The 16,077-nt window shown below is 47.2% G+C and overlaps 1 protein-coding gene and 1 long non-coding RNA gene across 2 annotated transcripts in view; one reads left to right on the plus strand and one right to left on the minus strand.

Annotated features, from left to right (window-relative positions):
* The window catches only part of LOC148686118 (uncharacterized), a 312,355-nt gene that overhangs the window by 16,033 nt on the left and 280,245 nt on the right, over nucleotides 1-16,077 (minus strand). The gene's annotated exons all lie outside the window — the stretch shown is intronic.
* TRAM2 (translocation associated membrane protein 2) overlaps nucleotides 1-16,077 on the plus strand; it is a 42,833-nt gene that overhangs the window by 15,572 nt on the left and 11,184 nt on the right. The window contains exons 2-7 of the mRNA XM_035110402.3: nucleotides 1,701-1,764; nucleotides 6,914-7,023; nucleotides 7,911-8,027; nucleotides 11,213-11,271; nucleotides 13,959-14,043; nucleotides 14,796-14,866. Of these exons, the coding sequence (XP_034966293.1) occupies nucleotides 1,701-1,764; nucleotides 6,914-7,023; nucleotides 7,911-8,027; nucleotides 11,213-11,271; nucleotides 13,959-14,043; nucleotides 14,796-14,866 (506 nt within the window). The remainder of the gene's footprint in view (nucleotides 1-1,700; nucleotides 1,765-6,913; nucleotides 7,024-7,910; nucleotides 8,028-11,212; nucleotides 11,272-13,958; nucleotides 14,044-14,795; nucleotides 14,867-16,077) is intronic.

Here is a 16,077-nt window from a genome sequence, read left to right on the forward strand (position 1 = left end):
ACACACAGCTGCTATAGGCTTCAGGCTCCTGGTTATTATTATTATTATTATTATTATTATTATTATTATTATTATTATTATTTGTTCTTGCCTGTGTAATTCTTTCCCAGTGGGTGACGCATTGATTTCGTTTGTATCGGGCCCAGTTCCAGCTGCTGCAGTCCCTTCTCCAAGACGGGTGCTCTTTATTGCAAAGTCTGCAGCAGGAAGGCAAACTCCTCCTCCGTTCTGCAAATGAACTTCCATTAAAGTCCCTCTTCCGCTCTAAATTCTAAGCCAGTGCCTTCCCGGCGCCCATCTGCACTCCATGGCTGCTGAAGGCTGTGCTTTCTTCTGTTTCAACATTTTTAGCTATATTTCATCCAGTGCACATTTGACATGGGTATACAATTTTTCCCACTTGATGCTTCCTAGCTACCAACTCCTTTTTTATCTTGGCTCTGCTTGACTAACTTCCTTCTTTATATCCTTGCTAGCGTCTATGCCTTAACCCACACTTGGATTGCCACCTGCCTCTTCTGATGTTTATCCTCAGGGACCTGTAAATCTTGGGGGAATTTGTCCCCTCTTCTTTGGTTGGGAATGAATTGGATACTCTGCAGTTTTCAACAGGCCTTTTGCCTCCTCAACAGCTGCATAAAAGGGTAAAGGGGCCCCTGACCATCAGGTCCAGTCGTGTCCGACTCTGGGGTTGCGGCGCTCATCTCGCTCTATAGGCCAAGGGAGCCGGCGTTTGTCTGCAGACAGCTTCCGGGTCATGTGGCCAGCATGACAAAGCTGCTTCTGGCGAACCAAAGCAGCGCACGGAAACGCCGTTTACCTTCCTGCCGGAGCGTTCCCTATTTATCTACTTGCACTTTGATGTGCTTTCGAACTGCTAGGTTGGCAGGAGCTGGGACCGAGCAACGGGAGCTCACCCCGTTGCAGGGTTTCGAACCGCCGACCTTCTGATCAGCAAGCCCTAGACTCTGTAGTTTAACCCACAACAGCTGCATAGCAGGCAGTAATTTTGTAGGACAGTCTTCCGCCATCATGCAATGACCAGGCAAGCTTGAGCTGCCGACTATTTTAGCTGCCACGCAGCTGTTAAAAAGCACAGCAGCCCTATCTTGGCAGGTGGGCTTTATTGGTCCCCTGGTTTTCCTTCCCAAGCCAGCACTTAAGCCTGGCTTGGAGAAAAGAAGACCAGTGACCAGAGGTCAGGTGGAGGAAAAATTATCCTACCTGGGGGAAATTCTAGGCACATACAGATTCAGTCATTCACCAAGAAAACCATAGAAACTTCAAGCTCGGGCAGCAGCAGCTCTTGTCTCCTGGAAGCAGGAAGCACATCTGCAACAGTGGTAGCCAACCTTGTGCCCTCGAGATGCTTTGGGCCACAATCTGTTGGCTGGGTGAGCTGGGGCTGATCGCAGCTGCAGTCCAAAAGTTATGGCAGGCGCCAAGTTGGTTTCCCATGTTTCTGTAGTCTTGCATATTTGTGTTCACTTGCAGGAAAAGTGAACGCAACTTCTCGATTTTCAGAATAATTTGCAATGGAGTCCTTCCTGTCGAGGAGGTTGGAGCAGTAGGATAGGGTTATCCCTGTGATAGCACCCTTTCGTTGTGATGGTGGGGGAACCCACGAGATGCCTGCGACAAAAAGATTTCGCTTTGGACTTCCATACAAACTAATAGAGCAACTTACTTTGTCTTTACAGGTCACAGCCAAGACTGCCTTCTTGTTCATCTTACCTCAGTATAACGTCAGTGTGCCTACAGCAGGTAAGGCAGCCTGTGCATACCTTGCTAGCACTTTGGTACTATTAAACCCTGTTTGGTGGCCTGCAAGCTGTGAGCCCTGGATTTCCCATTAGCGAGGTTTGTGTCACCACCATGACAGTCCGGCTTCCTTGTGATTATGTCACCTGTGGGCCTTGCTCTCCCCCCATTTATCCCATAGATGGGCAGGGTATAAATAATAATAACCGCATGGTGAGGGAATCGGTGGCCCTCCACAGGGGGCATGAAAGCACCCCCTAACACCCCTGAATGTTGGCCATGGTGATGGGGGCTGGTGGGAGTTGGGAGTCTCTTAGCCACCCCTGCTTGGTCGCCTCTCCCCAGAAATTTGTTAACAGGTCCTGCGTGTTGGGAATGGGGTTGTGACATAAAAGGAGACAGAGGGATGCTCATTTTATGTCCCCATTTCCCCTCCACCCCCAAGTCCATCCAGCACTCAGGCCAGATGTTTCATATTTTCTGGAAAAGTGAGGGACTTCTCCCCGCTCTTTCCCACCCCATTATCAACATGTTGTCATAAAGGGGAAGCTTTTAAGTCTGTTCAGCTTCAGTGTGTTTGGTTTATTTGTTTATTAGATGGTTTCCAACCTCCTCCTATGAATATCTGAGCAGCCAGTGTGCATGGTGTAATCTGGTTTCTGAGGCTTGACTACACAGTAAGAACATGTCAAGCTCTCTGCAGTTTTAATTTTGGAGAAGCAACTCCGAATGGGTGAGACTGAACGCAGAGGAGCTGTTTACGAGGAAGGCTGAACAACCCCTTTTGTTAGCTCATCAATTCTCCACTCCAGGTTGTTCCTCCCTGGCCCGCTTTTGTGGGGTTTAAAATTGTGCGTGTGCGCGCGCGTGCCATAGGAAAACCTACTGGGGTAGTGATATGGAGCCAGGAAACAGATGGACTGAAGAAAGGGTTAAGCATTCTTTCCTCACAGCCCCCGGAAGTTGCTTTCTAGAGAAAAGCCAGCATTAGGCCTCTAACATGTATTTGCACAAAACATGCAGTAACTCCTTGAGGCTGAGAATGATGTCTGTGGTTCCAGGACATGTCACATGAAATGCCACATTTTTAAACAATGTACAGTTGATGCGAACCATAAGCTAAAACCACAAGACGAAGCAAGATGGCAAGAGCAGCAAAACAGGAGTGTAGCAGTACAACCCCAGGGGAAACTTCCGCTCCCACAAATTGCCACTCAGGGCATTGCCCTTCTCAGGTCCTCCTGGCACCCCTTCCCCCTCCTCGCCTGCGCTATGGCAAGCCTGCCTAGCTCTTTGCCCAACTAAGGGAAAGTGGGGATAGGCAGGTGGGGGGGGGAGGCAAAAGGTCCCACAGCTCTCTGCGCCACTTGGAGACTTAAGGGTTCGTGCTCATTATCCAAGGGAAGAAGAGAGAGAAATATTTCACTAAGAAGGCCCTGTTTGAACTTAGAGCGGCATCGCTTTCAGTTCTGCTGCCCTGCCTGTGTGTTCATAAAGCACTTACAAACAGAGGTGCTCCCTGAGGAGGCAGGGAGGCCTTCCGCAGCTATGGAAATACCCAGCCTGAGTCACCCACTTCATGATGTGCCTTGCTCCTGGGGTCTTTGGCACGTGCCCTGAACCGCAGCTCTTCAAGAAAGAGAGTGTGGGCTGGCTTTGGGTGCCTGCCTCAGACATACAAATGCTTTAGGTCTGACTCACTTGACAACCTGAGCCTCATATTCAAATGATCCACGTGCTGATGCAAAGAGCTAGATTAGCAACCCTGGAGACTCGGGGCTCCTGTCTGTCTATGCATTGAGATTGTACGGTCTGCTCTGTTGGGGGAGCGCAGTATAAACTTAGTTGCCTGTGTTACCAATTTAATATCTCCAGGCTGGTGACAGTAATTCTGAGAAGAGATTGGTCTCAATGGAGGCTTCCTTTGAAATGCAAACAACAGACTCTGGAGGTAGTAAAAGTTAAATTTTCTCACCACCACCTTCTCAGACTTTCCCATGGCTACTATTTGCATAACAGTTGCCGGGTTCAGGTAATTCTCCCTGGTTTGTAATGTTAACACCCCTACAATAAAGAAGCAAGGCACTCTGGGGGCCCCAAAGGCACTTCCCACTTTTACCTTAGGATAAAGGTAAAGGTAAAGGGGCCCCTGACCATTAGGTCCAGTCGTGACCGACTCTGGGGTTGCGCGCTCATCTCGCATTATTGGCCGAGGGAGCTGCCATACAGCTTCCAGGTCATGTGGCCAGCATGACAAAGCCGCTTCTGGCAAACCAGAGCAGCACATGGAAACGCCGTTTACCTTCCCGCCGGAGCGGTACCTATTTATCTACTTGCACTTTGACGTGCTTTCGAACTGCTAGGTTGGCAGGAGCTGGGACCAAGCAACGAGAGCTCACCCCGTCACAGGGATTCGAACCGCCGACCTTCTGATCAGCAAGCCCTAGGCTCAGTGGTTTAACCACAGCGCCACCTGGGTCCCCTTTACCTTAGGATACCAGACTACAAAATATGCATACCTCCTGCCTGTTGTGAATGGGGGGGCACACCCTTACATCACTACTCTTCAGGGTGAAAGACACAAATGTGGAGATAACTTGGAAACAAGGGAGGTCTTGAGTGGGGTGCTGGAGGGCTTTGCCCTAGGCCTACTGCTAGGACATTTTTACAGCTGACATGTTGAGAGGATGTTTGTCACAAGTACAAAAAGCTGGAAGGGGTAGCTAACATCATAGAAGATGGAGTCAAGCTTTAAAGCGCTCTTGACAGACTGGAACATTGGGATGCAGCCAGCCTTAAACATGACATGAGTCAGCAGTGCAACAGGGCAGCCAATAAGGCCAGTGCATTTCTAGACTCCATCATCAGAAGTGCTGTGTTCAGGTCATGAATAGGCTTTGGACATTCCTCTTCTGAAACAGTCCAAAATGACCCCCTCCAAACTAGGAGAATGGGCAGTAAAATGGCAAATGCATTTCAATGTAAGCAAGCTCAAAGTGAGGCACACTGGGCCAAAAACAATTCTAGTTTCACATACATGCTCAGTGGGTGTGAACATGGGGTGACAAGGGGTCATAGCTGATAGCTTCTCAAAGGTGTCAACCCAGAGCGTGGCTGCTGTGAAAAGGGCAAATTCTGTGCTAGGGATCGTTAGGAAAGGGGTTGAGAATAAAATGCCCAATATGATAACAGCTTCATGCAAATCCATGGCGTGAGCTCACTTGGAATGCTGTGTGCAGTTCTAGTTGTCTCACCTCAAAGAGGATCCTGCAGAACTGGAAGAGGTCAAGAAAAGAGCAACCAAAATGACGAAGGGAATGGAGGACCTCTGTATAGGGAAAGGTCCGAATGTTTGGGGCTTTTTATTTTACAGAAAAGGCGAGTAAGAAGTGATGTCATTGAGATGTATGAATTAAGCCTGTTGTAGAGATAGTGGATGGGTAATTTTTTCCCTCCCTCTCTCAATACTTAAGGAACATTCAACTGTTGGAAGATTCAGGTCGCCGCCAGAAAAGCACTCCACACAGCACATAGTTAAACCATGGAATTCCCTCCCGCAAGTGGCAGTGGTTGGCTGCCAATTTGGATAAGAGGATTGGACAGATATATGGAGGACAAAGCTCTCTGAATTTCAGGCTCTGGGAATCACAGGAGGGCCAAGTGGGGTTGCAATCAGGTCCTGCTTGCTGGCTTCTCATAGGCTCCTGGTTGGCCTTTGTGAGAACAGGATGCTGGGCCTTTGGTCTGCTCCAGAAGGACTCTTATATTCGGGCACAAGAGTTTTAAGAAGGGCATCGACAAACCGCCGTGTGCTCAGAGTAGGACAGCAAGAAGGTGAAGGATCTCAACACCAAGTTCTGTGATGAATGGTTGAAAAAGCTGAGTTTAGACCAGGCATCCCCAAACTGTGGCCCTCCAGATGTTTTGGCCTACAACTCCCATGATCCCTAGCTAACAGGACCAGTGGTCGGGGAAGATGGGAACTCTAGTCCAAAACATCTGGAGGGCCGAAGTTTGGGGATGCCTGGTTCAGACTGTCAGGGGAGACACAACAGTCATCTTCAAACAACAGCTCATCTTCCGCCTGACATGTTCCCTTTGTTCCAGAGAACAGGGTTAGAACCAGTGCAGGGAAATAGATTTTGGCTAAATATTAAGAGAGAGAAGCCTCTTAAAGATAGGTGCTGCTTGACTCCCTTGGAAGGTGGGGGGCTCTCCTTCACTGGAGTTATTTAAGCAGAAGCTGGATGCCCATCTGTTGGCGATGCTGTAATCACATCCCGTGTTACAGATCCTGCACTCTGTGATCCCCAAGGTCCCTCCTTCCAGTTCAGTGGTTCTATGCCGCTGCTTCTATATTATGATTGCAAGTTGTTGAGCTTCTTGGTTCTGTTTGCAAAAACCCAGACATCATGCTGAGTTTTTAAAATGGTAATTTTGCTCTTGGAATCCTGGACATGTCCAGGAAAACCCAGACATATGGCAACCCTGTTCTATATGTCATGACAAGAAAGTTGTAATGTCAATGTACACCCTCCTTTCACAGCTGACATGAGTTGTGTATCTGTTCTGGTGCATCCATACACAAGGGACAAATGTAAAGTGAGAAGCAGCCCTGAGCTGGATTCTGCTGCTAACCGTCTTGGGTCATTCGCAGGTCACTGTGTTTCGCTATGGAACTGTGGTCTGGACCCACCCACAGTCCTTTATCCGGGGATGAAAAATAGGTGAGTTGAGGACCCTTAGTCTTCCCAGAGTCCTCTGAACTACTTCACCTTCTGACACCCCCCCTGCCTCCAAGGAAAATGGCAATACGATGATGAAGGGAGTTCACAGGACACTTATCTCAGAATAACACATCATGCAAACAGGCTCTCAGAGGACCGACCACCTTTGCTGCCAAGGGGTGGGAAGAAGATGTAAACTTGTGTGTGCTTTGAACTGTCCACATCTGCTCTGCATTCTGGTTAAATTCAGTTCTTCTAAGCTCCTGGTGGTCTGTTTCTGCTCTTTGCCAACATTTGAGCTAACTCTTTGTTACTTAAATCCTGCCTCTTAGTGGGTGCCTTTAAAAGTTTGATCCCTATATGGCTTCTCAGCTTAACTCTTTAATGTTAATCTCTTCCTCCCTTACCCCACTCCTTTTCTTCAGATGGTGAAATTGTTCTTTATCACTACGGGCTGAAGGATCTGGTCACAATCCTCTTCTACATCTTCATAGCAATAATTCTGCATGCTGTGGTGCAGGAGTATGCCTTGGACGTAAGTCTTGCTTTTCATACAAGCTAGCCAATACCTAGACTGCTCCCTTGTGCTGCGGGCTGTAGAACATTTCAAATTCACAGTTGCTTTTTACAGTGGCCCCATGGCACCAGGAAAGTATTTAGTCCCATTTTCTAGAAGGTGAAATGGATTTGTAGAGGAATGTTACACTTTGTTTTGCATTCAGCTTTTACCAAACTGTGGGACTGAAGAATGTGAATTTGTGTCAATGTGACAACTATAACTTCCCTCTCTTAACTTTAAAGTCTTCTTCCTTCCTTCCTTCCTTCCTTCCTTCCTTCCTTCCTTCCTTCCTTCCTTCCTTCCTTCCTTCCTTCCTTCCTTTCTTTCTTTCTTCCTTCCTTCCTTTCTTCCTTCCTTTCTTCCTTCCTTCCTTCCTTCCTTCCTTTCTTCCTTTCTTTCTTTCTTTCTTTCTTTCTTTCTTTCTTTCTTTCTTTCTTTCTTTCTTTCTTTCTTTCTTTCTTTTTTCCTGGCTGGAACAAGTCAGTTGCCTTCTTAGGACTGCTTCTGCTTGTTCCTGAGGTTGGGTGAGATTTTCTTTTCTTTTCAGTGTTCTCCTTTTGGGGGTATTTGGGGGTCCCTCTGACGTCTTCAGGCATTTGCGGTGTTGTTCTCTCCTTCTTCCCTCCCTGGGCCTTGTCTCATTTTGCATTTTAGGGTGGACTGACTGCACCCACAAATAATGGCTGCTGGTTATTAAGCCAAGTCAAAACATCTGGTGGAGCCTTTTTTGGTATCCTCTGTCACCTGACTTGAACTTTCCAGGGCTGGCCTGCCAAAAAGAAGCTTTGAGCTACTGTCTCTTGAGGACATAGGATGCTTTGTTTTTTTTCTTCCAGTCTTGCAGAATTTTTGTTTTCTTCTAGAAAATCAACCGGAGGCTCCATCTTTCCAAGATCAAGCACAGCAAGTTCAATGAGTCTGGGCAGCTGGTAGCATTTCATATTGCCTCCATGGCCTGGTGCTTATATGTACTGGCAACGGTAAGCTTCCTTTAGAAAGATGGGACGTGAATTTATACATGGGGAGTGCAGCTTGCTTTCTCTGCTCTTTCCCTTTGCGCACATGTGATCACATTATGGGGAATGGCCAAATAGGGTGACCTTATTCAAAGCACCTCTTAATTCAGGATGTGAGTCTGCTAGTAGGACTTAGAGGGAACGGTACAAACTCTCTCCACATATGCAGCTGACTTTGAAAAGTGTATTGATATCCACTTGCTATTCAGGTCACATTCTGAACCCAAAGTGGGAATAGTATGACATATCAAAACAAAAAGTATTTTGGTATAGAAATTTAAAATCTGGCTCTGTGATGGACCTCAGCCAGTTCTAAATCTGTATAGGTGCAATTATGTTTACTAAAGTTCACACTGGGCCACATCTCAGGTTTTATTGTTCGTATACAATAAATTTAACAGCTTCGGACCAGATACATGAAGGACCACCTTGCTCACTCAAACATTTTGATCTGCAGAACTTGGACTCTTGTGCATGCCATATACTGGTTCATTCTGTATCTGTGGGGAGTCTGTATTTCAGTGTGGTAGCACCGCTGCTTTGAATCTCCCTCTCCCCCCATGGAACTTACAAGTAGGCAGGTAAACTCGCAGTACTGTTTTAGATGCCTGTTAAAAACTTTCCTATTTCTACAAGATATATAACTTCATACGTACTTTTAAATTTGAATTTGTATATCATTGATGGTTATTCCGTACATTCGTTTTCTAAGCAGCTTATATATTTTTCCTACCAATCCCTTTTGCACCTTGAACACAAGGGAGCGCAAATGTTCTAAAATGATTCTGCGGTTTCTGGTTCCTTTCTACAGTCAGCCCAGGTACCGCGGTGGGGTATTCTGATATGCAGGCTCCCCAGATGTTGTTGGCCTACAACTCCCATCATCCCTTGCTAGCAGGACCAGTGGTCAGGGATGATGGGAATTGTAGTCTCAAAACATCTGGGGTCCCAAGGTCGAGAAATACTGTCCTAGAGAATGGCTTCCGGGTTGTTTTGCCCCAAGGCAGACTTCTCCTACTGTGGTGTCATTTCTTTCATCAGTGCATTAATGCAGTAGGAGAGGCCACACCATTATTAATCCCATGGAATCCTCATTTGGCCCTGCTGCTTGAGCTTCCTGTTACAGTTGACTTCTGTATGGCAGATATCCTAGCTTCAAGACGAACTGACCTCCACTAACCACAAAAGGCCCAATTCTGAATTACTTCCTTCCACGGCCATTGTGACCGGCAGTGAGCCTATCTCCAAAGCAAAGGGTGTCCATGTGACCTTGTTCCTTAAGGAAGTCTCCTTGAGTGGCACTGCCTGCAGCAGCCATCAAATGACTTGCTGCTGCCATTTCCTGTTTCCACGTGTCTCCCCGGGGGTCCATTGCCGGAAGCACTGAATACAGCTCTGGGGGGACCTTCAGAAGAAGAGGTGGGGGTGAAGTGGGGACCTGGTTCCATTTCTCAAGCCTTCTCTTCAGCCCATCTGCCTTGAGAAAGAAACAGCGGAATCGTTTTTATCTAAGAGGCTTTGTCAGCCAAGCTTCTCTCGCTCCCCCATCACACCCCTTTGTGCCCAGATTGCTTAAGCAGGGCCTGTTGTCTCCTGAGTAAACATCTAAAGCTGTTTCTGTGCCAGCGCTGATGATGCCTGGCTGAAGGAGGCTTCTCCGAGCCCTGAAACTCTGTGTGTGACTTTGGCCCAGCAGCCACTTCCGTCCTCTGCAGCTGTTTTGCGGTTTCATTCTGCACCTGGCTTTCAGATTCTGAACTTTGGGTGTTGGGATTTGCATTTGTGTGTGTATTGGGGGGGGGGTGTATTTCCTGTTTCAGTACCCTGGTCTCAAACCCTCAGTGAGTTAGGGACTTCCCCTGCATGCAAAGTCAGGTTGTGGCCGATTGAGCGGACGAGACCAAGAGTGGGTCCAGCGGTCAAGAAGGCAGCTTCCACACACGCTGCTTGCAGAGGAAAATGAGGGGAAGGTGGGCTTCATCAACCTGAGAAGGTAGCTTATCTAGGAGGAGGAAAACGCCGAAACCTCCACTATCTTGCAGGATATCTTCAGGAGATGAAAAGGCTCAGAAGTAAACCCTACACTAATCTAGAGTGGAGTCCCTAAGACAGTTGGATGCCTCCTTCCAGCAACTCCTGCAGCCAAGCTGGGGCCAAACACATTGCTCTGCTTTCCTTTGGACCATATCAGAGAGACCAGGGGGGGAGTCTTGTTATCCGGGCAGCCCAGACACACTGGCACCTCCAGACACACTGCCAAGACTTGCGCCCCAGGGAGGTCACTTCAGTGTTGCTAGCACAGTGGTTGGACTTCATCCCCAGAGGCTACTTCATTGTCCCTCAAGACAGACAGAGGCCAAAAACCACCCCCACACCCCCCGTCTGCAACTGCTGTTGCTGAAAAACAAGGGTGCGCAACCTATGGCCCTCCATTTGTTGCTGAACTCTGCATCCCATCAGCCCCTGCCAGCCTGGCCAGGTAGTCTGGGCGTTGTAGTCCAACAACATCTGGAGGGTCGCAGGTTCTCCATCCTTGTCGTCTAAAGAACTTGCCCATCTTTTGCTTATTGTATGGAAGTGAGAGCTGGACCATCAAGAAGGCTGATCGCCAAAGAATTGATGCTTTTGAATTGTGGTGCTGGAGGAGACTCTTGAGAGTCCCATGGACTGCAAGAAGATCAAACCTATCCATTCTTAAGGAAATCAGGCCTGAGTGCTCCCTGGAAGGACAGATTGTGAAGCTGAGGCTCCAATACTTTGGCCACCTCATGAGAAGAGAAGAATCCTTGGAAAAGACCCTGATGTTGGGAAAGATGGAGGGCACAGGGAGAAGGGGACGACAGAGGACGAGATGGCTGGACAGTGTTCTTGAAGCCACGAACATGAGTTTGACCAAACAGCGGGAGGCAGTGGAAGACAGGAGTGCCTGGCGTGCTCTGGTCCATGGGACCACGAAGAGTCGGACACAACTAAACGACTACAAAGAAAAGGTGTCTATATTTCGCACAGGGTCTTCCGCAATAGCTTGGAGTTGTCACCTAGACATATCAACTTTAGCAGAGGCGATGGGGACTTGGGCAACTGTTGTTTAGCCAGACTTTGCTGCTAACTCACCTTCCTTCCTCATTCCCTCTCTTACTTCTTTTCAGGAAGGATACTTATCAAACCCCAAGAGTCTGTGGGAGAACTACCCTCATGTCCATCTCCCGTAAGTAGCCACAGAGTACTGTTAAGTACAACCACTTCCTTCCTTGTTGGTTTATCTGAGGTCAGGAGTGAGTGATAACGGGAATAAGGGTCGAAACAAAATAATAATAATAAATTCCTTCCAGTAGCACCTTAGAGACCAACTAAATTTGTCAATGGTATGCACACGAAAGCTCATACCAGTGACAAACTTAGTTGGTCTCTCAGGTGCTACTGGAAGGAATTTTTTTATTTTGTTTCGACTACCTGTAACTGGGAATAAGGGTGCATTCAGTACTTCAGTTGCATCTTCAAACCGGCCAGAAGTGATCTTGCAGCCCCCTCCTGTGTGCAATGCTGATAGTGCAAGCTTAATCCTTCTCCTTAAGAACCTGAGGTGCCCCTGCTGGCTCCTACCAAAGACCTCTCTGCTCCAGCATCTTGTTCTCACAGTGGCCAACCAGATGCCCCAGTGGGCAAGCAGGACATGAGTCTGAGAGCCTTCTCCTCTCCTGCACTGGAATCCCCGAGCAATTTGTATTCAGAGACATAGGGTCGCTGCTACTGGAGGCAAGACATAGCCATCAGGATCGGTAGCCTTTCCTCCGCAATATGATCTCGTCTCCTTCTAGAGCTCTCCAAGTGGCCAACAATCACTATGACTTGTGGTAGTGAATTCTGTTGTTAGACTTAAAGGCAACCATTTTATTCCCGGGGGGGGGGGGAGAGACTTCACTTTCCTTGTAGGAGTGTGCTTGTGCCTCCAAACTGTCTATGGGCAGCCACTCTGCTTCATAAATGCTCTTCCTCCCCACGAGGCCAACCCTTGCTGCTGCTTCTTTTTCCAAGGAAAAGGAAACTGCCAACAGGTGTTGGGAGGGGCAGTCTAGAGCAGGGGAAGAACGGACTGGGCATTTTGCTGGGCGCTTCTTAAAGGATTGTGTCCCAAGCACAGGAAGTTCGTTCCCAATCCAGACAGCAGCCTTAGCAAACTTCAGGTCCGTTTTTCTGCTCTTGTGTCTCTTCGCAAATCCTGATCTTGATACCTCTCTTAGGAATGTTGGGGTCAAGCACACCTTTTCGGCCTTCCAGTTTCCACAGAGAGAAGTACTCCTTAGATTCTCTTTGGTGTATCAGTTGTGTCCCTGAAGGCTTTATTCCCGCCAGTATTAATAACATCATGTCATCTCAAGAAGGGTGTTTTATGAAAGGAGCTTCAAATACTACCCCTCCGAAAGGTTCGACCCAGCCAGATAAAAAAGATTGTGTTGATTCTACACTCGTATAGAGTTCCTTATGCATTCTGAGAAATTGTGTATGGTTCTTGAACTAAAACCCCGTATTACATTTTATTTTCCTTACATTTTATATCTCACCTTTCTCCTGTCGTGGAACCGAAGGTCATCCCTAGATCAGGTGCTTTCAGACCACACCCTGACCACTGTAGGAATATAGGGAAAATGATGACATTTCTTTTAACGGTGATTTAAGTGCACACATAATGGCATGATTGATGGGTCTGCTTGAGATATTGGTGTGTGCTAAGGGTGCTGAGAATTGTCAAGAGGCCCACATTCCCACCCACCCCCACCCCCTACCCGGCATGAGCTACAATTTCTAGAGTGGTGCAACTATTGATCCCTCTTTGCAGGGGACTCTGGGAGGTGTAGCTCTCTAAAGGGAACAGGAGTTTCCTAACAACACTTGGCTCCCTTAACAAACTACATGTCCCTGGATTTTGGGGGGAAAGCAATGACTGTTTATAGTGGCATAAGTGTTTGGTGCAGGTGGGGCCTCCCTTCCACGATGGGTGACTTCCCATCTTACCCTGCACTTAAATGTAATTTGGGCAGTTGATGAAGGAATTGAAATGATTAATTCACAATTTTGCTCTCAACTCTGGTATTCATACCTTTTCAAGGCAATTGCACTAGAGATTTATAAACTGGCTTTTGGTTAGTTTTGCTTGCCTCCGTTTAAGTATGCAGTTTTTTAAAAAATAAAATTCCTCCATATCCTGAGAACATTTCAGAGCATCTAACAGGCATAAAAATTACCCGAGAGACCCTCACAGCTGGCGTTCGAAACAAGCTGCCCCTGATTCCACAAGGCCTCTCTTCTGCTAGGCTGTGCAGATCTTCTGGAACTTAAACTCTTTTGTCTCATCAGCCTCAGTCCTGAATCCTATCCATATCCTTGGCTGCCCTGTGGGTCCTAAATAAGTATTGTTTGGATACAGTGTGTAGTTTTTCCATAGTCTATGCCTCAATGATATGTCTGATTCCTGAGGAGTCTTCACTGAGCATGAATTATAACCAAGTCAGGCTGCTGCTCGTGTTATCATCCCTCTAGCGGTGCCTCTCAGCAGTTCACGACAGCTGCACAGTCATGAAAGCATTACTTTGGCAGACCCACATCTCTGCCTGGGACCCAGCGCAGAGATAGGATGTGGCCATCTGCTTCCTCGCCTGCCAGAGTGCACCAGGTTAGCAGAAGTGATTCATTTCCCTTTCTCCCCCTTCGTCACAACATATTTTGCGGCAGCAATTGCCAAAGGGTCAGTGGCTAGCTTTCATCCACTAAGACAGTCTCAGGAATCCTCCGTTTCCGAAACGTCTGCGAGGACCTCGCAGTCAGGAGGGAGAATGGCAAAAATGTTTTGCTTCATGTGGATGCTTAAGAAATGCACTTCTTCTTTTTAAACATTAGGTTCCAGGTCAAGTTTTTCTACCTTTGCCAGCTGTCCTACTGGCTGCATGCACTGCCTGAACTATATTTCCAAAAGGTGCGGAAGGTGAGTACCGTCCTAACTAACTTTCTCTTAGGGTTCTTAGGAGGCCAATAGGGGTGTGGGGGGGGTGTTGTGCTGATGAGGCCACAAAAGCTACTAGCCTGCATTTTTAAAGCCAGTGGGTGAGCGAGAAAGATCAGTCCCCCCTCTGCCAACCCGCTCACTCGTCCGCATGAGTTACCAGCGGAGTTGTTAAATACAAAGTGAAATAAATAAGGTTTTTTTAATAATAATAAATAATAATAATATTAAACTGATAAAGGAATTTCCAAGTTGATGCTTTTTCTTAAGGCAGGCATAGGCAAACTCGGCCCTCCAGATGTTTTGGGAACTACAACTCCCATCATCCCTAGCTAACAAGACCAGTGGTCAGGGGTGATGGGAGTTGTGGTCCCAAAACATCTGGAGGGCCGAGTTTGCCTATGCCTGCCTTAAGGCCAAGAAAAGCCACGGTACATTTTCACAGTTGTGGAAAATACTTTGAAAAGCACTTTTCCTGCTCTCCTACTCAGGTTCTAGTGGTCTGTGAAAGACACCCTCCCAATAACATATTTTCATTTCTCCGTGGTATTGGACAGAAGCCTTGTGGAAGTGGAGCAGTGTATTGTACTGGCATGCGGATTTCTTTGATGCGAGATGCACCAAGGTCCTGCATTTGACTGCACCCGCTCTGCTTCGCCCGGGTTAGGTGCAGCCCAGTCATAGCCTCTTACGCAATGCCCATTGGCTTCTCCTGGTCTCCCCTTGCTTTGCAGGAAGAGATTCCTCGTCAGCTGCAATATATCAGCCTCTATCTAGTGCATATATCTGGAGCATACCTCTTAAAGTAAGTGCTGCGGGTCCCACCGTCTTCAACATGGCAATGTTGCACGCCTGCTTTCTCTTCAGGTTAAAAGGAACTCCTAATAAATAGTTCCAGTGTTTTTCTGCAGCTCCAAAGCTGAAAATCTATAGTTTGCTTCAGTTTTGAATTACCGTATTTTTCGCTCCATAAGATGCACCTGACCAAAAGACGCACCTAATTTTTAGAGGAGGAAAGCCCTGTTTTGGGGGGGGATCAGCTCACAGTTCTGCAGGGGTTTTTTTTTTTTTTTTTTTGCAAAGGGGGAACGCTCCGTTTTTTGAGCATCAGCTCAAAGTTGTGCAGCTTCTTTTGGAAACGTTTTTTTAAGCAAAGGGGGAAAGCTCCATTTTTGAGGATCAGCTCAAAGTTGTTGAGCTTACCTTGCAAAGGGGGGGAAATCCTGTTTTTATGGAGTTCAACTCACAATTCTGGAGCATGTTTATGAAATGAAAGGGAGCCATTTGTACAGTTTCCAGACAGATAATCTAGTCAGCCAGTCACATGTCACTAGGGAAACACAACAATGGAGGCCTGGGCAAGGGGGTGGGGCTGGGAAGGGAGCTAGCTTCTCTTATCTCCCTCCCGATCTCTTGCAATCAGCTGCTGAGCGGGTTCTCTTTCCCTCTTGTTAGCCTTTAGCTCTTTCTATAGATATAAAAAAGCACTATTTGCTTTTCGCCCCTGGGCAATTCAGCTCCAGGGACCATGCATTCGCTCCATAAGATGCACAGAATTTCCTCTTACTTTTTAGGAAGAAAAAAGTGTGTCTTATGGAGCAAAAAAATATGGTAAACTTTACAGAAAGCAGGCTTAGGTTCCAGTCTTCTAAGAGGACCTGCCTAAGTCCTTTATTTATTAATTTTTGGTTTAATATATTGTTGTTTGTTGTATGATTATGTTGCAAACACAGTGAGTCCAACGGTCAAGAAGGCTGTTTCTGCACATGCTGTAGAGGGAAGTGAAGGGCAGGTGGGGCTCGTCAGCCTGGGAAGGCAGCCCATCTCGGGGAAGGAACAGTGGTCCTAAACTTCCTCCCCAGGGAGGTCTCCGCTTGACTTCATCCCCAGAAGCGCTCTCCATTTGCTCTCAAGACAGACAGATGCCAACAATGTTGTAGACCGCCTTGTGACAGTAGATATTCTTAAAGGCAGGTTAGAAGTCTGTTGAATAATAATAATAATAATAATAATAAT

Source organism: Zootoca vivipara, chromosome 3 (assembly GCF_965207765.1).
Source record: "Zootoca vivipara chromosome 3, rZooViv2.hap1.1, whole genome shotgun sequence".
Classification (NCBI taxonomy): Eukaryota; Metazoa; Chordata; class Lepidosauria; order Squamata; family Lacertidae; genus Zootoca; species Zootoca vivipara.